At 45.6% G+C, this 25,788-nt stretch overlaps 1 protein-coding gene across 6 annotated transcripts in view; it reads right to left on the bottom strand.

The window, feature by feature from the left end:
* The window catches only part of SLC8A1 (solute carrier family 8 member A1), a 483,856-nt gene that overhangs the window by 375,204 nt on the left and 82,864 nt on the right, over nt 1-25,788 (bottom strand). For all 6 annotated transcript variants that reach the window (XM_038758179.1, XM_038758105.1, XM_038757945.1 and 3 more), the window contains exon 2: nt 9,646-11,485. In XM_038758179.1, coding sequence (XP_038614107.1) covers nt 9,646-11,450 — 1,805 coding nt within the window. In that variant the 5' untranslated portion in view covers nt 11,451-11,485. The remainder of the gene's footprint in view (nt 1-9,645; nt 11,486-25,788) is intronic.

A 25,788-nucleotide genomic window follows, 5' to 3' on the forward strand; every position in this document is an offset into this window, starting at 1 on the left:
ATCTGTAAAATGGGGATTAAGACTGAGTACTATGTGGGACATGGACTGTGTCCTACCTGATTAGCTTGTATCTATCCCAGCTTTTAGTATAGTACCTAGTACGCACTTAATACCATATTTTTTTTTAAAAAAAGACCTAATGGCCTTCCCGGCAGGATGAAAGACAGTTTCTTCACACAGAAGCAGCAGAGCTGCATCAGGAAGCATATCTTTCTATGGTCTAGCATCATCATTTCTTCTATAAAAAGCTACCTATTTGGAAAAATCTCTGATCTACTCTGATGCAGGAAGTCATCTGGCCAGTGATGTGTATATAGCTGTAATTTTATTTAATCTGATGGTATTGACACCTGTCTACTTGTTTTGTTGTCTGTCTCCCCCTTCTAGACAGTGGGCCCGTTGTTAGGGAGGGACTGTCTCTATGTTGCCAATTTGTACTTCCCAAGAGCTTAGTACAGTACTCTACACACAGTAAGCACTCAATAAATATGATTGAATGAATGAATGAATGAATTGAAGGAGGTCTTCTACTAACTCCCAGGTAATGTCAGGGCAGCAGCATTATCAGCAAGAAAATTAAAGCCCGGAGTGATTTCAACCCAACTGCCCAGCAATTGGGCAGTTGATTTGGGAATCAGGGTAGACCAACCGCTACCCTGCTCATTCAAGCTCTCATCCTATCCCATCTGGACTACTGCATCAGCCTTCTCTCTGATCTCCCATCCTCGTGTCTCTCTCCACTTCAATCCATACTTCATGCTGCTGCCTGGATTATCTTTGTCCAGAAACGCTCTGGGCATATTACTCCCCTCCTCAAAAATCTCCAGTGGCTACCAATCAACCTGCGCATCAGGCAGAAACTCCTCACCCTGGGCTTCAAGGCCCACCTCGCCCCCTCCTACCTCACCTCCCTTCTCTCCTTCTACAGCCCAGCCCGCACGCTCCGCTCCTCCGCCGCTAATCTCCTCACCGTACCTCACTCTCGCCTGTCCCGCCATCGACCCCCGGCCCACGTCCTCCTGCTGCCCATCTGCCAAGCTAGCTCTCTTCCTCCCTTCAAGGCCCTGCTGAGAGCTCACCTCCTCCAGGAGGCCTTCCCAGACTGAGCCCCTTCCTTCCTCTCCCCCGCATCCCCATCTCCATCCCCCCATCTTACCTCCTTCCCTTCCCCACAGCACCTGTATATATGTATATATGTTTGTACATATTTATTACTCTATTTATTTATTCATTTTATTTGTACATATCTATTCTATTTATTTTATTTTGTTAGTATGTTTGGTTTTGTTCTCTGTCTCCCCCTTTTAGACTGTGAGCCCACTGTTGGGTAGGGACTGTCTCTATATGTTGCCAATTTGTACTTCCCAAGCGCTTAGTACAGTGCTCTGCACATAGTAAGTGCTCAATAAATACGATTGATGATGATGATGAATCTAGGGCCAGGGGCAGAATCCACAAAGCATAGAACAGTGCTTTGCACACAGTAAGCACTTAACAAATTCCATTATTATTATTAAAGCATCCCTCTCATTCTTCAACCATTGTCTCACAGAACTTACAAAAGAGAGGAGAGAGAAGCCAGGGATCGGCAAAGGAGAGCCACCCAAGAGATAGAGCGATCTTGACCATAAATGCAAAATGCCGCCCAGAAGTTACCCATCAGGACAGTCCAGCCACATCCTTAGTGTGGATCTGGCCTAGGAGGGCGGCACAAGGCCATAAGATCTGCCTCCAATATGAGTCAATCATATTTAATAAGCTCTTACTGTCTGCAGAACACTATACTAAGCACTTGGGAGCGTACAATATAACAGACGTATTCCTTGCCCACAACGAGCTTACAGACTAGAGGGGGAGGCAGACATTAATAAAAACAAACAACATGAGCTGCCCTCTGCTCCCCATTGCTACAGGGCCAAGACCAGCAGCCACAGATATCTGGTGGCCAGGTTCCCTGCTAAAGACCTTTGGTTGCCAGGGACTTGTAGCTGGGTGTTGTGGAGTCCAACGGCCCTAGGAATCAATTTGGGTGATGACAATGATGGTGTTTCTTAAATATTCATTAACATCTGCATTGGACACAGTTCTTGTCCCACACAGCATTGGCAGAGAGAGGGAGATCAGTACGTCATATTTCTTGAGTGCTTTACTATGCACTTGGGAGAGCTCAACATGTAGTTGGTAGACGTGTTCTCTGTTAACAATGTGCTTAAGTTGTCCTTCCTCCTACTCCTTCAGCCCACCAAAAGGAAAACCCCATCAGGGGAAGCAAAATTCATAATAATAATGATATTTATTAAGCACTTACCAAGCACTGTGCTAAGCACAGAGGCAGGTACAATATTATTAGATCAGACTCAAGAGAAATTAAATATTCACAAACGATGAAGTCCTGAATTGTAGTCAGTTTTCTAACATCAAAGTTATGTTTTTTAGTTATGGTATTCATTAAGTGCTTACTCCGTGCCAGGCGCTTCACTCAGAGATGGGGATGGATACAAGCAAATCGGATGGGATTCATTCATTCAACCGTATTTATTGAGTGCTTACTGTGTGCAGAGCACTGTACTAAGAGCTTGGGAAGTACAAGTTGGAAACCTATAGAGGCGGTCCCTACCCAACAGCGGGCTCACAGTCTAGAAGGCAGAGACCGACAACAAAACATATAAACAAAATAAATAGAATAAATATGTACAAGTAAAATAGAGTAATAAAAATGTACAAACATATATACATACATACAGGCACTGTGGGGAGGGGAAGGAGGTAAGGCGGGGGGGTTGGGGGGGAGGGGTTGGAGGGATGGAGTCCCTGTCCCACGTGGGGCTCACAGTCTCGATCCCCGTTTTACAGATGAGGTAACTGAGGTACAGAGAAGTGAAGTAACTTGCCCAAGGTCACAGAGCAGACACATGGCAGAGTCAGAATTAGAACTCATAGTAGTTATATTCAACTAGCACAGCTACACCGGGCAAAACATGAGGCAAAGGAGCATCTCAGGATGCCTAAAAGGCTGCAACATAGGGAGCTGAAAACGGGAAACGAAAAGCAAATGAGACAGAGGAAGCTTTTTAAGGACATGGTAAAACAAAGCCCCAGTCAGCCAGTCAGTATCCCATTTGAAAATTAGAAGCCAATTCCCAAGGACAGACTTGCATAGTGCATTGCCATCAAGAAGCCAAAGCTTCATAAGCAAAGAGAACTAATGAGGCAAAAGAGAAAACAGCCCCAGGCCCTGAAACATCAAGCACAATATAGCAAGGGACAACGTTTTTGTGCAGCCGGGACACTAGATCCTGCCCTGGCCTTTTCAACCACGTAAGCCCTCATAAAGTGAGCTTCACGATCACTGCTGCTATCTTTAAATACAAAGGACAACTATACATATATCAGATCAAACCCAATCCCTGTCCCACATGGGGCTCACAGTCAGGGAAGGAGAACAGGGACTCAATCCCCATTTCACAGAAGATGAAATTGAGGCACAGAGCAGTAAAGTGACTTGCCTGAGGTCACACTGCAGGCAAGTGATGGAGGCAAGGTTAGAAGGAGGCGGCATCAGGATGGGATTTAAACAAATTGCTTCTTATTCCTTCCTTTCCTGGCTTCTTGGGTATGTATATATGTCCAAATATCTGGGAAGGGGCATCCAGGGATTGACTATTCTCCCCATCAAGTCTTTCACTTCTGCTCAAGTAAAATGGGATTCTCTGGTGTGGGGCAGGGAAGTGAGTGGGGAGAGGAAAAATAGATCCCAAAGGGAGAAATGACCCAAGACAGTGGTCGTGACCCTGGCTCAGGGCAGTTAGCCGGGCCATCTTTAAGCAGTTTCTCCAGCCTGTGGTCAAGCATCCAGGAAGTGTACCAAGATGACAAAGCCACTGCAGAGAGATGATGGACATTTGAAAGGCTGGAGATCTGAACTGTGACATCGCATCATTTGTTCTGGCACAATTTCTTTGCATCAGGATATGGTCTCCAAAACCCTAATTAGCAGAAAGCAGAAAAGATCGGGTAGCGGAAATTACGCTTCAAGTACAGAACCAGTTCTGACTACTGGCAGTCAGGAATCCGGTGCTCGTCCTCTCACTTACCCTGTCTCAGAACTATTTTTTCTTTTATTAATTTTTTTAATGGTATGTTAAGTACTTACTAAATGACAAATACCATTCTGAACTCTGGTGTAAGTACGAGTTAAATACTAACTTCTGCATTGGACACAGTTCTTGTCCCACACTGCACTGGCCACAGTCCCTCTCCCTCATGGGGCTTACAGTGGGGGGGGGAGAAGAGTTATTGAGGAAACTGAGGCACAGAGAAGTTAAGTGACTAGTCCAAGGTCACACAGCAAGCAACTGGCAGAGTTGGGATTAGAGCCCAGGCCCTCTGGCTCCCAGGCTCATGCTATTTCCACTAGGTCATGCTGATTCTAAACTATTGAAAGTCTTTTAAAGATTCTTCCTCTAGTGGACTACTCCGTCATTATTATTCTAATGAGCAACAATGGCATCTGAGCAGAAGACAACAATCTAACTCAGGACCTACCTGGACAATGCCATTTCAAGTCTCAGGTCCTCTTTGCTTCACAGTAAAAATGTCTCATTGTGGGCAGGGAATGTGTCTGTTTATTGTTGTATTGTACTCCCCCAAGCACTTAGTACAGTGCTCTGCCCACTGTAAGTGCTCAATAAATATGACTGACTGAATGAAAGAATCTCCATTAAGTCCAGAAGTAGAAATCACACAATCCTCTAGTCTGAACTCATTGTGGGCAGGGAATGTGTCTACCAACTCTGTTGTATCATACCCTCACAAGAGCTCAGTACAGTGCTCTGCACACAGTTAGTGCTCAAACATTCATTCATTCAATCGGATTTATTGAGCACCTACTGTGTGCACAGCACTGTAGTAAGTGCTTGGGAAGTACAAGTTGGCAACATATAGAGATGGTCCCTACCCAACAGTGGGCTCAAACATGATTGATCAATTACAAATACCCTCCACTGTTAACTTCAGCCCTATCTTCCCTCTTTCCCCAGTATCCACAAGTTTGCTAAGTGCTTTACTTCTTTCTGTTAAAAAAAATGGTTCTTTTTAATTCAGTAGACTGCCTCCCTACCTATCTCTAAATCTCACCACTCCCACCCTGGGTCCCCACTAAGGAAATCCAGAAGGATTATGGGGACCAAGGAGAAGATGGCTCTAAGGTCGCTGAGTCTCCTGGGAAAGTATCTATTCAATCAGTCCGTCTAGATCCTCAGGAAGCTGGCCCTGGTATGTCTCTCTCTCCTTCTCTTCCCTCCCACTCCTCTTTATAACCATGCTGATTCTATCTATGATCAGTTCCGAGAGACAACTATTTAGGGAAACAGCAGGGACAACCAAATTCTTTTAAATCCATTTAAAAGAATTCCTAAAAATACAATACCAGGGCCTCGATTGCACATAGGGTGAGGTGGGAGGGAGCTAAACTCCTTAGAATAAAAGAGGGAGAGAAAGGAAAAATAGAACAATTGATGAGGAGGCCAAGACCCAAACAAAAAAGAAATCTAATGTCTTAATCTCAGTACAGTACATCACTTGCTAAAATGATAACTCATCTGAGCACAGAGGGAGATGGACTGACTTCAGCAATAGTTCTGTAAAAGTTTCCAACCATAAAATGACAACATATTGGCAGTTAAGTGTGCACAGTCTCTCTTAGGTTTTCATTTGAAATGCTGCTATTTCATTTATTTGTGTATTCAGAGGAGGTATGCGTGATGGCTCTTAGAGGGATCTATTCTTATTACGCACTTTTAAAAATGGCAATCCGTAAAAGTGGGGCAACAAACAGCATCCTTCAACAATTAGGGACCACTTTGCAAACCATATGACGCACTTTGAGCATTCAAGATCAGCTTGAAAAGATTTGTGCATCATTATATGAAGACAATTAACTGCAAAGAGGCAGACGCAATTGAAGCATGTTTAGAAATCACTGCTTCCACTCAGTGGCAAGATTCATCCTGTCTTACTATGGACAGTGCTGTTTGTGTCTATGTGGATAGGAGAAAGACAGACTTTGTTTTCATTTTTATCTCCACTCCCAATCCAATTACACTGGCCTCAATACGTGGCCTACCTCTGTTGGTGGAACTCTCTGAAGCCACCCAACAGGTGAAGTCACTGGTGACATTACTTCTTGGTGGAAATTTTTATAATGCTATTGAAATGTTATGAAATCCACTGAATGAAGAGAAGAGCTGGAAATTATCTAGCAATTTTACTGTAGATTGCCACACTACCACTGTATACCTAAGGAAAATAAGCAATATTGCCTAGTGGATTTTGCATGGTCCTGGGAGTCAAGAGAAAGCGGATTCTAATCCTGATTCTACCACTTGCCTGCTGTGTGACCTAAGACAAGTCACTTAACTTCTCTGTGCCTCAGTGACCTCATCTGTAAATTGGGGATTAAGACTGAGCCCCACATGGGACAGGGCTGTATCCACCATGATTATCTTAGTACAGGGAAGTAGAGAGAAATTAAGTGACTGTGTCCAATCTGATTAGTTTTCATCTATCCCAGCACTTAATACAGTGTCTGGCACATAGCTGAACAGTTGAATACCATATTTTTAAAAAATTCACTTTGGGGAGACAAGTAAATGAATTGTATATCCCAATCCTTTGCTAAACTAGATCTGCTTGGATTGTGTGTCTGGCTCAAATGATCATAGCATAGCTAACTCTTCACACCACCTGAGCTGAACTTACGGACTGGACACAGGTAAAAGTTGGCAAAGGGATGTGATAACTTGCAAGTGAGTAGCTTCTTATGAGGGAATAGTTTCCTTAGGGACTGATTCTTGTAGACCGAAAATAAGGAAACAATTTATCTGACTTGGATCTAGGTGATGAACAGCCAGAAGGACAACTGTACTGTTTCCGTGATTAAACAGAAAGCCTAATTTGGGTTACTTCCTGGCAGTGAGCTCCTTGTAGGCAATTCTTTTGTGCCCTTAGTGCAGTGCTCTGCACACAGTAAGCACTCAAGTATGTGCTCAATAAATAGAACTGATTGAAAATAAATACCATGGATCGATTGCCTTTAAGGTAAAATCTTCAGAAATGGTTGCAATTCCCTCTAGCTACCTTCCCTTCCTAATTTAGCAGTGACTGAGCAAAACAGTCAATAATGTGGCAGCTTCCCTCTACTGAGGAAATACCCTGGATCATGGCTGAGAAAAAGTGTGTTTCGTTTTGGATGACGTGGGTTCCAAAGGGATATCTCTCCCATTAAATCTTGGGTAATTCCCATGGGAGAGTACAGTTCAAAGCAAAATGGATTCAATTTCATTGTCTGTATTTTTCAAATGGAGTCTGTAGAACAAATGAATCCATCACATCAACTTCTGATTAGCTTTCTTTTTTGTTTCCTTACAGAGTCCTGCAGAAGAAAACCTCTGAATTTATGGTTTGGTAGAACTCCTGGATCAATCCCTTGGAGAGAAATATCTCACTGCAACTGAACAGGGGCAGTGCAATCTATTTCAGGGCAAATCGGTATTTTTTTTACAAAAGAAAAAGACCTAATCCAATTGCCTTCCCATTTAAAGAACAGCATGGTGATTATATCTACAAAATACATGTCCCACAAGGACTACTACTAATTATTTTAAATCCTACCTTCAACATCATCTGGTAAAGGATTCAATGAACTTAATTCTTTTTATCTTTTCATTCATATTTATTTTTATTTATTGAGCAGTATGTGCTGAGCAATGTACGAAATACTTGGAAGAGTACACCAAAATTACCAGACATGTTCCCTGCCCATAATGAGCTTACTGTCTAGAGGCAGAAATGACTATGGAATCATTCACAGACTAGAATGAGAGAACACAGTAAGAATGGGTGAAATGCATTACTCAAAAAACAGCTATTGATTGTAGGCCAGAAGCCTATCTAATGACACTCCAGCAGATAGGTTCCCACAGGGTTAACCAGGTTATTAATCTGACAGTCATTCGGCACATCTCAATCAGTTAGCAACAAGCCCTTAGGAACCACAAATCCCAAGGAAAAGATTCAAAGCAACCAGCGGGACAATGGAAAGTTGCACCAAAACTCTCCCAAAGGTGGGATGCAACTTAAAATATGGATTTCATTAGCAATTCCTATCGACCAAGTGGCCCATGGAACTGGATTTGTGCCGAAACTTTCGTCTGTCAGATCTCAATCAATACTGGTCCCCACCCTTGCTGTTTCAATGGTCCATGGGAAATAACCACGTTATCGGACTGCTCACAGGGAATTCAGTACACACTTTTCCCACAGCTCTACCCCATTCTCTGTGCTACCTCTAGACTGCACATATACCAGCAATTCGGTCTTCCCCAGCTCCTACTCTGGCAGTTTGCATGACAGCAATTTCATGGACTGAGTTTTGGATTCCTCCGGAAATTCAAATCACCATCCCTGATCATATTTTGCTGAATTCTGAAACAGCCAATTGACCCATGTGGGGTTTCGAACCCACTGCTATCGATCTAAATGTCTTAGTATCCCCTCTATTCTGTTTAAAATGGTACCGTTATCCAGCCCTGGTCATGGTAGCCTGGCTCCCGGGGAGTGTTCACCTGGTGTCAGGATCAGATTTTGATATTCTAGACTCCATGCTGCCTGGGGACAAGTCTAGGCCAAGGTTCTACCCAAGACCAACCCCCTCCCCATCTGGAGAATGCTGACAATCGCCCTTAGCCCTTCCCAAATTTTCCCTAGGATCCAGGTTTATGGGAGGTAAGAGGAAGCAGAACATTATGACACCCACTCAGAGCACAGCTGCATAGTCAGAATCCAAAAGCGACGCTATTACAACCCTCCCCCCTACCACCAGTCATAGTCCAGGGAAAAAAATGAGTAAGTCCCCACTGTGGATGAGGGAAGTGATACCTTCACCCATGACATTCCTGGAGTCATCATCTAGCTTGACAGCAGTTCGTGCCTAAGGGAAGAGAAGAGGCCAGGCAGGCTGAGCAGATAGAGGGAGAGTGGGTGAACTGGAACAAGACTTGTGGCCTTCCCTGGGGACACAGCACGATGGAAATCAGCTTATACGGAGAGAGAATTTTTGGGTCACTGAACTGCATTTTGGGATCCAAGTTTCAGAATGAGTGCTTCTGGAGGGGAAAACTGACATTCTTCAAATGCGGCACTAAAGAGCATCATCGATGTTGTCACCAGCCCCGGGGGCCAGGAAGTCCTTATCTGAGAAGGTGTTTCCATTCATTGCTTTTCCCCTTTGCATACTGGTATAAAATGGGGAACCTTCTAATGGTTTTAAATAAACCTCCTTTGAGAGATATTTCTCCCATACCGACAATAAATTATTCATTCCCTCACAGATTTTGCTGACAGTCTGCCATAAGACGCATTCCATCCTTGTCCATCCATATACATATTTTAAATACTTAAAAATAAAACAATGTAAAGCATGATTTCAGCCAAACATTTCTTTTCCCTTCGCCTAACACGGATAGAAGAAATAGCCCGAGAGACATTCTGACGACAAGGGGTATATGCCTGGGGCCATAACCATAGCACATACCATTTAGGAAAAAGGACACCCATCTCAGTCGAATGTGGTTCTAAGGTACTTACACAATCTCATCGTTCTGAAATTCCAGCTCTCCGCAAGTATCCTCAAAGTCTTCTCCTCCACCTCTGGCTGACCCTTCGATGGTCTTGTAGGGAACGATAACATTTCCTCGAGCTCCAGAGGTTCTCAGCACTTTCACCTCCATGACCCCGACGCTCTCACTGACGTGGGTCACTGGTTCCTCAAAGGTAAAGATACCCGCGTGGTCATCATCAAAGATGGTCACAGTGGCCGTGGAGGGCGATCCAAGGCAAGCCAGGGTCGCCACGTGATTGGCCTCCCGGATGCCATCTTCTGAGATCTCAGCGGTCACTTTGACGTTGCTGAGATGCACAAGGAAGTTCTCGTCTTCCTCGAAGATGTCGTCGTCGATGATGCCAACCCGGATCTCCTTCTGGGTCTCGCCCGGCTTGAAGGCCACCGTCCCTTCGGTAAACTCGTAATCGGACCCTGCATTAGCCGTGCCATCTTCCGTCCTGAAGTCGACGTACACGGTGTTGGTCAGATCGCCACCCCGGCGGACGATGGTCAGCGCCACAGTGCCGCAGTTCTCCAGGCACTGGTAGGTCCCCTGCTCGAAATAGATCTTGCTGACCGGATCGTTCTCAGCCACTTCGACGTTGACCTCGTGCATGCTGACGGCTTTTCTGGCCTGATCGGCCGCATGTCTCTTCAGAATGTTGCCCGCCCCGGTCATCAGACGGGTCGCCTGGATCCGATAGAAAGCCCGGCTCTTTTGCTGCTGACTAAGGACCTGATAGTTGGCCAGTTCTATCAGCTGCTCGATTTCCTTCTCGGGGTGCTTCTGCTTCAGCTCCTTCAGGATCCTCGCCATCTCCCTCCTGGCCTCTTCGTCATCCTGGTCTCTCTCGTCCACCTCCAGGACCAGGGCCCCGTCCAGAAAGTTCTCCACGTGGGAGTTGACCACTTTCCCATCCATCTCGATTTCGGCTTTGGATGAGGGCCTGTCCCCCTCATGTTCGATGATCATGCCCCTCTGCTTGCCGGCCCGGTACCTCTTATAGACGTACTTGTAAAACAGAAGCCTGCGGTCCGCGACCCACGCAAAGACAACGCAGATGGGGAAAAAGAAGAAGGTGAGCAGGCCTTCCCAGACCTCCACCACCCCGGGAGAGATAACGGATAAAATCATGTAGAGCCAAGTGTAGGCAAAGATGCTCCAGGCGGCCGTCACAAAGAACACCCGCAGGTGCTTGATCTTTCTCGTCTCCCCATCGGGGACCACGTAGACACAGAGCGCGATGATGATGAACATGTTGAAGGCCGCGCTACCCACGATGGTGCTGGGGCCCAGGTCTCCCGCGGTGAAGTTGTGGCCGCACACTTCGATGACGGAAAGGAGGATCTCGGGGGCTGACGAGCCCAGGGCCATCAGCGTCAGGTTGGAAACCGTCTCGTTCCAAATTCTCACTGTCGTCTTGGTGGTCTCGCCATTGGGCTTCTTTATGGTGATCTCCTTCTCTTGGGACGTGATGACCTCTATGGAGGACATGAACCGGTCCGCGATGATCGACACCCCCAGGAACATGTAGACCATGGCCACAAAATACACCGTCGCCCGGGCGATTTTGTCCCCGAAGGAAGGGTCTTGAGGTTCCCATATTGGCAGAATCACACCTTTCTTGCAGTAATAGGAGCCGGTGCACTCGTTCGTCATATTCCCAGGTTCTCCCACTTCAGTTTCCGCCTCTGCGCCTGCTTGGCCTCCGTGGCAGAGTAACAGAGCCACGACGGTCGCTAGACGGAATCCCATCGAGAGGGTGGGCAGAAGGTTGGATCTCGGCATGGTCGCTGCTCTGACAGACTGCCAGTTGTCTCCACCTGCAGGAAGAGAACCAAGAAGGGACAAACCACAGACATTAAAGCCATATCCAATATCCGTATGAAGGCAAGGTCATCTTCTGCACTGTGGATCTGTTTAATCACAAATAGCTCCGGGAGACAGAGAAAGGGAGGCAGCTTTGACGGATAGAAAGGGCATGGAATCAGGAGATCAACGTCTGAGCCCCCTTCAAAACCGTACTGAATGCATCTCTCCTTCAAAAGGCCTTCCCTAAGCCCTCCTTTCCTCTTCTCCCACTCCCTTCTGCATCTCGCAGACTTGCTCCCTTTATTCATCCCGCCTTCCAGCCTCACACTTATGTACATATCTGTAATTTACTTATTTACATTATTGTCTGTCTTCCCTTCTAGAATGTGAACTCATAGTGGTCTGTTTATTGTTATATTATACTCTCCCAAGCACTTAGTGCAGTGCTCTGCACGCAGTCAGCACTAAATACAAATGAATTGAGCCCAGCTTTTCCACTGACCCTGAAAGATGGTGTTAGATGCCCTGTGCCACAGTTACTCCATTTGTATGATGGGAATAAGATATTTGTTCTCTACTTCTAAGATTGTGTGTCCCATGAGATTATCTTGTATCTACCCCTGCCCTGAACCTAGGGGTTGGCACAAAGTACTTAATGAATACCAGAGGTATGAGTATTAGCAAATTACCCTCATTTTCCAGAAACTCTCACTGAGTCTTTTAAATTTTAAACATTGTGGTTCGCAAATTCACTACCTTTTTTTCTTCCTACCATTCACTGCTCAGGATTTACAAATTGATTTATCAGAAACGTGGACCGCAATGATATTAAATAGCCATTTAAACATTAATAGCTAATAAGAAAAACTCTTGGAGCATTAAGTAATTCTCCCTGGTTGATGAAAACATACTTTTTTCATTCTTTGGTTAATGCATCATCTGTCAGTAACTATTTTGTTGCCAAGAAAAAAAAAAAGGTTCTTTTTATGAAGATTTATGTTTTGAAACTCAAACTCTTTGGGAAAAAAAATCTGCCAACAGAATTCCTGATGAGGAATTCCAACCCAGCGTGGCTCAGTGGAAAGAGCACGGGCTTTGGAGTCAGAGGTCATGGGTTCAAATCCCGGCTCCACCACTTATCAGCTGTGTGACATTGGGCAAGTCACTTAACTTCTCCGTGCCTCAGTTACCTCATCCGTAAAATGGGGATTAAGACTGTGAGCCCCCCCCCGCCATGGGACAACCTGATCATCTTGTAACCTCCCCAGTGCTTAGAACAGTGCTTTGCATATAGTAAGCACTTAAATACCATTATTATTATTATTATTATTATTATTATTATTATTATTATTATTATTATTATCTGGCCTGATTATTTTTGTTGAAAATTGGGACATTGGGAAACTCTTTCGAAGCTGAACATTTTCCTCTTCCCAGAAAGTCTTGGAAATATAGGATTAAGGCCTCTAGCATTCTGGAACGCTCACGTTAGAAGCCCCAGAATGCTGTGAAGTCTGAGCATCTTCCAGTCTAAGTCAAGAATATCAAGCAAGGTGCCAGAAAGATTGATCTGTTTATTTTCTTCCAATTCCAAAAAATTTTTCCAAAACTGCCCAGAATGGAATACAAAATTCTCAACTCGGAGGGGATGGGTAGGAGCTATCTGTTGCCGAATTGTACTTTCCAAGCACTTAGTACAGTGCTCTACAAACAGTAACAGTTCAGTAAATACAATTGAATGAATGTATGTTTGGCCTGCCAAAAGCACAAATCTTCTAAATTTCTGAAAAGCACCATTCTCAAAATGCTGCAAAACCAACCGGTTCCTTTTTTTATGGTATTTGTCAAGTGCTCACTATGTGCCAGGCACTGTTCCAATCAGTGGGGTACATACAAGGTAATCATATTAGACATAGTCTCTGTCCCACTTGGGGCCCACAGTCTTAATCCCATTTTGCAGATGAGGTATGAGGCTTAGAGAATAATTATAATAACAATGGCATTTGTTAAGCGCTTACTATGTGTCAAGCACTGTTCAATGTGCTGGGGTAGATACAACCTAATCAGGTTGGACACAGTCCCTGCCCCACACGGAGCTCACAGTTTTAATTCCCATTTTACAGATGAAGTAACTGAGGCACAGAGAACTTAAGTGACTTGCCCAAGGTCACACAGCAAACACGTGGCGGAGCTGGGACTAGAACCCAAGTCTTTCTGACTTCCAGGCCTGTGTTTTATCTATAGGCCACACTTCTTCTCCTATGATCAAAGGAGCTGTTGCTCAATTTCCGAAGGCTACTGGAGGTAGCAAGAAGCATCTTTCCCTCCAAAGGCAGTCTAGACTGTAGGCTCATTGTGAGAATGGAACGTGTCTGTTTATTGTTATATTGTACTCTCCCAAGCACTTAGTACAGTGCTCTGCACAAAGTAAGCACTCAATAAATACGATTGAATGAATGAATGAGAACATCTGAACAAGAGCACAGCTGGCTCCTTATCCACTGCCGGCCCGGACCTCCCGATCCCCCAGAATTTGGGAATCTATTCCTCCCAGTTCAGCTCTCCACATTTGGGTTTGAGACCCACTGCACAATCTGTGGACCAGTGATAAAACGAGAACAACTTGGGCCCCGAATCTCGCTGCGGTAGGGCGGCGGGCAGGAAATCAGCACGGCCAACCCCAGGGCGTTATATTCAAAGAGCCGGATCAGTGTCATCATGTTTTCTGTGTCCACTCCAAGGGCCCTTCAGCAGCTCAAATGGCCAAAAACATGACCCTAAATAAGCAGGACATGGAAGACAATTGGAGCCAATTGAAGCCACGGCTATGCTACCTCAACTCACTTTTCAAAAAAGTGCCTCCTTCCCTGAATGGTCCCCACACTTCCCTTCCACCAAGCTGCCATCCCCTTGGCCCTCTCCACACTTTAATGCACATATCCGCTTATACCTGTGTCATGAATTGATCTATTCTCCTGGTCTCCGGCTCTTTTAGCCTTTGATTCTCCACCCACATATGCCTCCTTGTCTTCCCCATATGCCCCTCATATGAAGCGATTCTATCTTTCCATCTTCTCACTGACTTCTGAGCATTTAGAAAGGCTTGGCTCAGTGGAAAGAGCACGGGCTTTGGAGTCAGGGGTTCAAATCCCGGCACTGCCAATTGTCAGCCATGTGAATTTGGGCAAGTCACAACTTCTCTGTACCTCAGTTACCTCATCTGTAAAATGGGGATTAAGACTGTGAGGCCCCCTGTGGGACAACCTGATCACTCTGTAACCTCCCCAGCGCTTAGGACAGTGCTTTGCACAAGGTAAATGCTTAATAAATGCCATTATTATTATTTAGAACACTTCTCTGCACTTAGAGGACCCTGACCATTTGGATTAACACTGGACAGTTCAGTTTTCAGCTGGCCTGACCCCTGTCCAGTTCCAATCCAGAACCAGATTCTTTCACTCCTGTTTTTATTTATTTTTGGCACCAAGCCTCCTCCACCACAATTCTTGCCACTGAGTTCCACGTCTCGGGGGGCTGGGCCAGATTTCACAATGAATGGGGAAAGAGAAATGCAAAGACTCTGAAGCAAGTGAGGAGTTTGGTGTTCCCCCAGAGAATCGCTCTAGGATTGCCCAAATCCACAAACTTCCTCAAAATAGCAGTGGGGACATCATCTCTCTAGGCTGTAAGCTCTTTCTGGGGAAGGAATGTGTCTACCGATGCTGTTATATTGCACTCTCCCAAGCACGTGGTACAATACTCTGCACACAGTAAGCACTCAATAAATACAATTGATCGATCATATTAGACTGCATCCTCAGCATGGTAAGTGTGATATCACAGGCATCTCATTGTCAGGCATACGGGAGGGCCACCATTAGCCACACTAGGCTGTAAACTCATCCTCCAAGACTGCAGGCTCACTGTGGCCAGGGAACGGGTCTACCAACTTGGTTGTATTGTACTTTCCCAAGCTCTTAGTAAAGTGCTCTGTATACAGTAAGCTCTCAATAAATATCATTGATAATGATGGTGTACCCAATAGATGCTCAATGACTCCTGATGAAGGGAGACTTGAATACTCTCCATTCAGAAGGAATACTGACCTTACACCATAGGGGTCTGATAAGAATGAACTCAAATTAGGTGGGTTGCCTGTGGCATGTCCTGATTGGCGTAGCCCTCAGATTCCAGATCCAGGCCCCATACTGATATATGGTTGGGTTTGTGAACTCGGCTCCCTGCGTAGATAACTGCTATAGCATGGCGTAGTGGATACAGCAAGGGACTGAGAGTCAGAAGGACCTAGGTTCTAGTCGCGGCTTTGCTACTTACGCCCAAGTCACTTATCTGTGCCTCAGTTACTTCATCTATTATGTGGGGATTAAGACTGCAAGCCCCATGTGGAATAGGGACTCTGGCCAACCAGATTACCTTGTATCTACCCCAGCACTTAGAACAATGCCTGGCACATTCATTCATTCAATCGTATTTATTAAGCGCTTACTGTGTGCGGAGCACTGTACTAAGCCTTGGAAAATACAAATAGAGATAATCCCTGCCCACAATGGGCTCACAGTCTAGAAGCAGGGAGACAGACATCAAAACAAGTTAACGGGCATCAATCACATCAATATAAATAGAACTATAGATATATACACATCATTAATATAAATAGAACTATAAATATGTACATATATACAGAAGTGCTGTGGGGGCAGAGAAGTGGGGTAGAACAAAGGGAGAGAGAGCCAGGGTGAGGGGAAGGGGAGAGGGAGCAGAGGAAAAGTGGGGCTTAGTCGCGGAAGGCCTCCTGGAGGAGGTGAGCCTTCAGTAGGGCTTTGAAGGGGGGTGTGGGGAGAGAAATGTGATTGTTATTGTAAGTACTTAACAACAACAACAAAAATAGTGGCAGATCCCAGATTAGAACCCAGGTCAACTCCCAGGCCCAGGCTCTTTGCATTAGGCCAAGCTGCTTCACAGCTAAACTCTCCGGGAAGTCAAAAGGGGTGGGGAGTGCCAACCTGCCAAAACGTCATCTTCCTGGAGGAGCTCAGAGAACCGAGAGGTTACTGCTGGAGATTTTCCTTCTCCAAGAAGACCGTAGGGGACCGGGCGCCTAGTAACACACTCAGGCGTGACAACAGGCTGTCTCTCTTCCTGTCTATCTGTATTAGCCTGGAGGCTTGTGGGGCAGGATGACAACCGCCCCGTCTCTGACACAGCACGCGAGAAATAATAACAGCAACAATTTTGGTGTCAAGCGTGTGCTGCTGCGTTACTAGAAACAGATAGCTGTGACTCACCGCCTGCTCTCTTAGAATCCTAATTCCATTCTTCCCCAAACATGAGGCTGTTGCCATCCCTTATCTCAGCCCTGTAAACAGATTGGAAAAGCTACAAGGGCTGAATCGATCGTATTTGCGAAGCCCCTTGCTTCGCTCTTTATCTTCTGGGGTCTGCAGGAAGCACCCCTCCACACACAGTTCCTCTAATATCTTGTTGCCTCAGACCCATTCCTCATCTCCTAGGCAAAGCACCTCATTGCCCACCTAAAGGAAACTCTGTCAGATTTGCCCCTTCAACAAGGATGTCCATGAAACTCAAACAAAAAAGGGGAATCAGTCCTGAGAGGCAGACTCCATTGTGGCTCTGCTGACTGATTTCCAACAGATCCACCCTGATTTCTGCTCAGTCCTGAGCCCGGGGTTTATTTTCATCTCTTTATGAGAAGAAATACAGCCTTGTGGAAAGATCAGGGGACTGGGATTCAGGAAACCTGGACTCTAATCCTGCTCTACCATTTGCCTGTTGCGTGACCTTGGGCGAGTCATTTAACTTTTCTGGGTCTTCAATTTCCGCATCTGGGAAATGTGTATACAACAGCTGTTTTCCCTCCCTCGGACGGTGAGCCTTTTGAGGAGGAGAGATTTCAGCCTGATTGTGTCTATCCTAGCACTTAACGTAGTATGTAATAATAATAATATGTGGTATTTGTTAAGCACTTACTATATGCCAGACACTATTCTAAACACTGGGGTAAATACAAAGTAATTAGGTTGGACACAGTCCCTGTCTCACATGGGGCTCACAGCCTTAATCCCTGTTTTACAGGTGAAGGAACTGAGGCACAGAGAATTAAAGTGACTTGCCCAAGGTCACACAGCAGACACATCAGAGATGGGATTAGAACCCACACCCCCTGACTCTCTGGCCCATGCTCTTTAGCACTCAACAAATACCACAATTATTATTCATGTCTCCACCAAGTGAACACTGATCTCAAAAAGCTGGCTCTCTTCTGAGTCCTTAGAGAGATCCATCCAGGGTCTCAGCCCAGCAGCCCTCCAAAATAATCTCACAACTTCTCTGTGCCTTGGTTACCTCATCTGTAAAATGGGGATTAAATCCTCCTCCCTCCAATTCAGACTGGAAGTCCAATGTGGGACAGGGACTGAGTCCAACCTGACTGCCTTGGTCCTACCCCCAGTGCTTGGTACAGTACCTGACACAAACACTTAGCAAATCCCATTAAAAATAGCTGGGGGTGGAGTTCTGGGACGCAAGCAGCACTAGTAATAATAATAATAATAATAATAATAATAATAATAATAATAATGGTATTTGTTAAGCACTTACTATGTGTCAGTCACTGTGCTAAACCCTGGGGTGGATACAAGCATACTCATTCATTCAATTGTATTTATTGAGCGCTTACTGTGTGCAGAGAACTGGACAAAGCACTTGGGAAGTATAAGTCGGCAACATATAGAGACAGTCCCTACCCAATAATGGGCTCACAGTCTAGAAGGGGGAGACAGACAACAAAGCATGTATATAGGTCTCAAAATCATCAAGAAATGCCCAGCGGAGGAGGGCTTTGAAGATGGAGAGTCCTGCAGTCTGGTGGTTTTGAAGCGAAAGGCAGCTCTGGAAGGGGAAAGGTCCTGTGCAAATCTAGAACAAATTACGGTTTGTAATTTGGGAGGCACAAAGAGCACAGGTTGGGGAGTGGTAGAAGTTGAGAGCAGATGTGAAAAGAGGGAGAAAGTTAAAGAATCTTCAATAGTCCTGGGTTTCCTGTTTGTTATAAGGGGAAATAGTAGCCATTGGCATGGACTGAGATGGAACAAATGACATTTTAGAAAGGGAGTGTAGTCCAGACTGAAGAGGGGAGCGGTTGGAAGCAGGGAGGCCAGGGAAAAGGTTGTTGGAGAAGTCTGGCCAGGAGAGAAAGACAAACATATCAAGTTGGACATAGTTCCTGTCCCACGTGGGGCTCACAGTCTCAATCCCCATTTTACAGATGAGGTAACAGGCACAGAAAAGTGAAATGACTTGCGCAAGGTCACGCAGCAGACACGTGATGGAGTCAGAATTAGAACCCGGATCCTTCTGACTCCTAGGCCCTTCCTCTATTCATTAAGCCACTCTGTTCTCTATTTCATTGTTCGATTGACTGAAAGAGCAACAGACAGCAAATCCTGAAAGTGTGAGGTCAGACCACTCCAGGAAAAGACCTGACTAAATGGGAAGAAAGCTGAACCCTATTGGGATTCAGCCTGCCTTCCACCCAATGGTCCCGGGTTCCCTTCCACATCACGCCAGCAGATGCTAAGCAATTAATTAACCTTTGTTTCTCGAAACAGCCAAAGTGGCACTAAATCTTTCTCCACAGCTGAGTTCAGTATCTCCTAAATGGCAAGCAAAATAAAGGAGCTCCAGAGGAGAATTCTCAGATCCCAGCACAAAACACCCACCGGTCCTCATCAATTAATCCACTAGTTGTATTTTTTGAGCGCTTACTGTACACAGGGCACTATACTAAGCATTTGGGAGACTACAAAAGATTTGGCAGACATGTCCCCTGCCCATAATGAGCACACAGTCTCAAAGACATTTCAACGCTCTCGCTGGTTTCCTCTCTGTCCAGGTTTGTACCCCCCAAAAACCTAGATGAGGAAAAGGGTCTTAGAAAAGAGAACTCCTAACCCTGGTGGGAGCAGAAAGTCAAGCAGTGACACTCTCTCGTCTAAATGGATCACCACAGAGCTTCCCCCCCTTCACTGCCCCTGTTTCAGAATCACACTCCCTCCAGGAAGTTTTCCCTTACTAATCTCTCACCTTCTCCTCTCTTCTCTTCAATCAATTCGATTTATTGAGCATTTACTGTGTACAGGGGGAGTACACACAACACATTCCTCTCTCAGTGAATTTACAGTCTGGATGGGGAGACAGACATTAATGTAAATAAATTACAGATATGTACATATCTGCTGTGCTGTGCTGTGGGGCTGAGGGAGGGGGTAAATTGAGGGAGCAAATCAGGACAATGTAGAAGGGAGTGGGAGAAGTGGAAATGAGGACTTAGGGAATGGCCTCTTGGAAGCTATGAGCAGGCTTAGGTGGGGAGTGTGATCAATCAATCAATCATATTTATTGAGTGCTTACTGTGTGCAGAGCACTGTACTAAGAGCTTGGGAAGTACAAGTTGGCAACACATAGAGACGGTCCCTACCCAACAATGGGCTCATAGTCTAGAAGGGGGAGACAGAGAACAAAACAAACATATTAACAAAATAAAATAAATAGAATAGATACGTACAAGTAAAACAGAGTAATAAATACATACAAACATATATACATATATATAGGTGCTGTGGGGAAGGGAAGGAGGTAAGGTAGAGGGATGGAGGGGGAGGAGGAGGAGAGGAAGGAGGGGACTCAGTCTGGGAAGGCCTCCTGGAGGAGGTGAGTTCTCAGTAGGCCCATCTGTCCGATATGAAGAAGGAGGGAGATTCAGGGCAGAAGCAGGATGTGGGTGAGAGGTCGGCGGCGAGATAGCACAAGATCAAGGTACAGTGAGTAGGTTTGTATTAGAAGAGTGAAGTGAAAGGGCTGGGTTGTATTAGGAAAACAGGGAGATAAGGAGGGAAAGAGGCAAACCTATGGTAAGGACTTTCTGTTTGATGGGAAGGTAGATGAGTAACCACTGGAGGTTCTTGAGGACCTAGACTGTGAGCCCACTGTTGGGTAGGGACTGTCTCTATATGTTGCCAACTTGTACTTCCCAAGCGCTTAGTACAGTGCTCTGCACACAGTAAGCGCTCAATAAATACGATTGATTGATTGATTGAGGAGTGGGGAAACGTGGACTGAAGTGTTCTGTAGAAAAAAGATCCAGGCAGCAGGGTGGCTTAGTGGAAAGAGCACCGGTCTGAGAGTCAGAGAACCTGCTTTCTAATCCCAGCTCCACCATTTACCACAGGCCACCCAGCAGATATGTCACTTAACTTCTTTGTGCCTTAGTTACCTCACTTGTAAAATGGGGATTAAGACTCTGAGTCCCAGATGGAACAGGGACTGGGTCCAAGCTGATTAGCTTATACATCTATCCCCGTGCTTAGTACAGTGCCTGGCACATAGTAAGCCTTAAATACCATTAAAAGCACAAAGCTGTAAGCTCATTCTTGGTATGAAAAGTGTCTACCATCACTTGCACGGCAATCTCTCAAGCACTACAGTGTTCTGAACACAGCAAACTAAATAATTTGAAGGGGAGGAAGAATCGCTCAAAAACATTTGCACAGGGCTCCGACAAGGGGAGAAATGCAAACCTTACAGGGGAAGTGCCCCTATCCCTCACGGCCCCTCAGCCACCCTGTGCTCCCCTCTGCTGTCCATTAGAGACTCTCTTTTGGCTTTCCCTGAGCAGTCCCTGTGGGCACCGAGGAATGGGATCCAGATAAGCATCAGCTCTTGCACAGAAGCAGGCTCAGCTTTCAGCATGGAGCAGTGACTTGTTACCAAGCTGTCCCGACACTGTCGGTTATATTCGAGCGCTTACTATGTGCTGAGTATTGTACTAAGCACTTGGAAAATACAAGTACAATACAACAAAATAATAGACACGTAGTAAGCACTTAAATGCCAGATCCTCCAAATCCCAGATCCGTGCTCTTTCCAATAGGCCATGCTGCTTCTCACACTATCACCTTGGCTGAGTTCTAGGGCACATAATTGTTTGAATATAATGATGGTATTTGTTAAGCATTTGCTAGGTGCCAAACACTGTTCTACAATGAAAACACCTAAATCTGGAGTGCACTGAACACCAGGAGGTATTCACATGCCAGGATATCACTCAGGAAAGCCGAGAGTGGGGGAAACTCAAGTCTCTCCCATTCTCTTCAGAGCCCCTGGCACCCTCCCTGACTACCAACCAGGGATGCTCCCGTAGCTCAGATAATCTTAGGGACCACAACAACCCTAGGTTTGGTAAATCTGTTACTGCCTAATAGCGAGCGGAATGTTTTTCCTCTATCATGCTGTCATCTCTACACACCTAGAAGTGATGGTTTGTGCAGTGCACTGGGTTAGAATCTCTATTTCCACATTTCTAAATCCCTGGATAAGCTTCGTCACTGTCCAGGAGGGGAAGCGAAGGCAGAGAATGTGGAGAGACCGAGAATAGAACAAGAACATTCTGCAGACTTTCTCCAAGATGTCAAGAGCAGATTTCTCTTCTAAAATCCCCCTCCCCCTCGCACACAAATGCGTACACATGTAAAACGATAATTATGCTATCTGTTCAGTGCTTACTATGTGCCAACACTTTCCTAAGTGCTGGGGTAGATTCAAGTTAATCAGTCCAGATAATCCCTGTCACACATGGGGCTCACAGTCGGGAAGGAAGGTAAAACAAGTTTTTAATTCCCATTTATAGTTGAGGAAATCAAGGCAGAGTTGGGATTAGAATTTAGCTCCTCTGACTCTCAGGGAAGGCCATGTTACTTCTCAAATACATAAAGTACAATAGTATTAATTATGCTATTTGTTAAGCTCGTACTATGCGCCAGGCACAGTACTAAGTACTGCGGTGGATACAATCAAATTGGGTTGACAAAGTTCCTCTCCCAAGTGGGGCTCACAGTCTTAATCTGCATTTTACTGATGAAGCAACTGAGGCACAGAGAAGTGAAGTAACTTGCCCGAGGTCACAAAGCAGACAAGTGGCAGAGCTGGGACTAAAACCCATGACCTTCCGAATCCCCAGGTGCATACTCTATCTGCTACACCATGCTATATATGAGTGCCCATGCAACCCACTAGCAAACATGTATTCACACACCATTCCTGCAACTACGAATGAGCGTCCATATATATACATACATGATAGCAAACATCACAGGCACACATAGACACACACATGCCCTCTCCACATTTTGCAGATGGCTGGAAATCCCCAAAGGCTCAAATGAAACAACATGGTGCAGTGGCTAGGCCCATGTCTGAGTGTCAGAAAGTCATGGGTTCTAATCCCAGCTCTCCCACATGTCTGCTGTGTGACTTTGAGTGTCACCTCACTTCTCTGTGCCTCAATTACCTCATCTGTAAAATGGGGATTGAGACTGAGCCCCATGTGGGTCAGGGATGGTGTGCAAGCTGATTTGTTTGTATCCACCCCAGCACTTAGTACACAGTTAGTGCTTAATAAATACCACAATTATTATGATGACAGACAGGCCTGGCCTGCAGTCATAATGGTGTATTCATTTCTGCTCCCATCTCCCCACTTCCTCTTGGTCTGATTGGTGATATCGCTGCCAAAGATACCCCCCTGAAGCCCTGTGCAGAACTGGCAGTGAACCTCTGTTATATTCAGAGATCTAGAGCGGGCTACAAACAAGAGGAAGTGCTCTGAGCCCAAGCTGCCATCCCCCGCCCAGTCAGGTCGCTTGGGGACAGAAAAAAATCAGCTCTTGCGGTATATCTTTCCAGTACCGAGACGGATCTGTTTACAAGTTCTGCAGGCTGAACGGAAAACCTTCTCGTTGGCTCCCATCTGCAGCCCCTTCACCACAGATTGGGCCCTGAAGGGAGTCAAGGGAATAGTCGACATTGCTGTGGGATCGGGACTTCCAAGGGGCAGTAGACCCTCCCTCCACAAAGTCCTCCCTCGTGATCTGGGGGAGTGGGTGGCCCAGTGTGGAGGGGCTACCTCAGCACCTAAATGGGTGCTGTCGCCCTACCTGCCAGATCCAAGAATCCATGTAGCCACACTCTCGGGCCATCCTTTCTTTCACCACAGAAGAGGAGATTCTCCAGGTCTGAGCATTCCCCCAGAGAGGCCTAAACTGCAGGCTTGGCTTGGTTCAGGAACATGACCAAGGCCTCAGGCCACTCATTCATTCATTCAATAGGATTTATTGAGCACTGCATGCAGAGCACTGTACCAAGTGCTTGGGAAAGTACAAAACATCAATATACAATAAATAATAAACTCCTGCCGGATGCATCCGGGACTCCCCTAAATTCCTCATCCCACTGGCTTGGCATTCCCTCTCCACTAGGCAGGTGAAAAGAGATCTTTCATCCCAGAGGGGAAGTGTACAGGAGAGTCAAAGTGGTAAGGATGGGTGGGAAGCAGCATGGCCTAGTGGAGAAAGCATGAGCCTAGGAGTCAGAGGGCCTAGGTTCTAATCCCAGCTCCATCGCTTGTCTGCTGTGTGACCTTGGGCAAGTCACTTAACTTCTCCATGCCTCAATTACCTCATCCATAAAATGGGGATTAAGACAGAGCTCTATGTGGGGAAGTAGACCGTCTCCCATCTGATTAGCTTGTATCTACCCCAGTGCTTAGTACAGTGCCTGGCACCTAGTAAGCACTTAGTAAATACCAAAAACAAAAAAAAAAAAACAGGATAACAACTTGTGCTCAGGAATGGAAGCACCTTGTTTTCCTTGTCTTGGGCCCCTGAACGGTCCCCACTGAAGGTCACTGTCACTGCTGCAGCAGGAGGAGAGAATTGGAAATGCCAAGCTGGAATTAGAGTTTCAGCCTGAAGTTTCAAAAACGTGTCCTAGTGGAAAAGGCACAGACCTGGGACTCACAGAACCTGAATCCCAACTCCACCTGCCTGTGTGACCATAAGCAAGTCACTCCAATTCTCTGTGCCTCACTTTCCTCATCTTTGAATGGGGATTCAATCCCTGTTCTCCATTCCTCTTAGACTGTGAGCCCCATGTGGAATAGAGATCGTGACCTGATTATGTTGTATCTTCCACGATGCTTGGTACTGTGCTTGGCACACAGACACTTAAATACCACAATTATTACTTTCCCTGAGGAAAACTGTATTGTTCGGAGGCAGGAAGGGGTAAGGATGAATAGGCAGCCATTAGCAGGGCTGGGGCTTTTTATTTTTATGGGACATTGAGGCGATGGACACTAAACTCATCTTTTAATTAATAAAATTATTCTCTGGCTACATTTTAATCTTAAAACATACCAAATACAGATTTAATTCAAAATAGTTTATTTCTTACCTTAGAACTGCTTTATGTTCCCCAAGCCCTAGGTTGTACATTATGTGTATGTACATCTCCACATACATAATATATATACATATACGTATATAACTATGGATTTATTCCTGAAAGCCTCCTCCTCAGCTTGAAGAACCAGGCTGCAGCCCCTAAAGTCTCTGCATTAAACATAATAATAGTATTCATTAAGCGCTTATGTGTCAAGCACTGTTCTAAAGCACTAGGGTAGATACAAGGTAATCAGGTTGGACACAGTCCCTGACCCACATGGGTCTCACAGTCTTAATCCCCATTTTATAGATGAGGGAACTGAAACACGGAGCAGGTAAGTGACTTCCCCAAGGTCACCCAGCAGACAGGTGGCCAAGCCGGGATTAGAATTGTGGTCTTTCTGACTCCCAGGCTGGCAAAAACGTTACACTGCCTTTAGACAGATTTAAGCAACCTGCCTTATTGACTTCCAGGAGTCCTAGTGTTACCAGTCACTGTTGGAAATATTTTTTCCGAAGGGTCTTCGGCTCCGAAAGTTGATGAGGTGATTAGGACAGCCCCCCCATTCTCTCCCCAGGGGCTGTATGTAGGCAATTTGTACTTTCCAAGCGCTTAGTACAGTGCTCTGCACACAGTAAGCGCTCAATAAATACGATTGAATGAATGAATGAATCCCTTAAGGATTCCCACCGAAGGAAAAGATTCCCAAGTAACCACAGGGGAATTTTTCTTGGCCACTAGAGGGAGCGTGAATGTGGTCAGCAGGAAGGAGAGTAATGGAATCAGTCATTGGTATTTATGGAGCGCTTACTTTGTGCAGAACACTGTGTGGCTGAAAAGTCTGAACATCCCGGGATGGTAAAAGTGGAGGAGGGAGAAAGTGCTGTGTCTATATGAGCTCTCACCGAATGGGAAAGGAGGTGAAAATACCTTCCCAAACTGCAGTAAGGCAAAGACCCTGCAATAGATGACAAATAACTGCCGTGCAGGATGA

This window comes from Tachyglossus aculeatus, chromosome 1 (genome assembly GCF_015852505.1).
Source record: "Tachyglossus aculeatus isolate mTacAcu1 chromosome 1, mTacAcu1.pri, whole genome shotgun sequence".
NCBI lineage: Eukaryota > Metazoa > Chordata > Mammalia > Monotremata > Tachyglossidae > Tachyglossus > Tachyglossus aculeatus.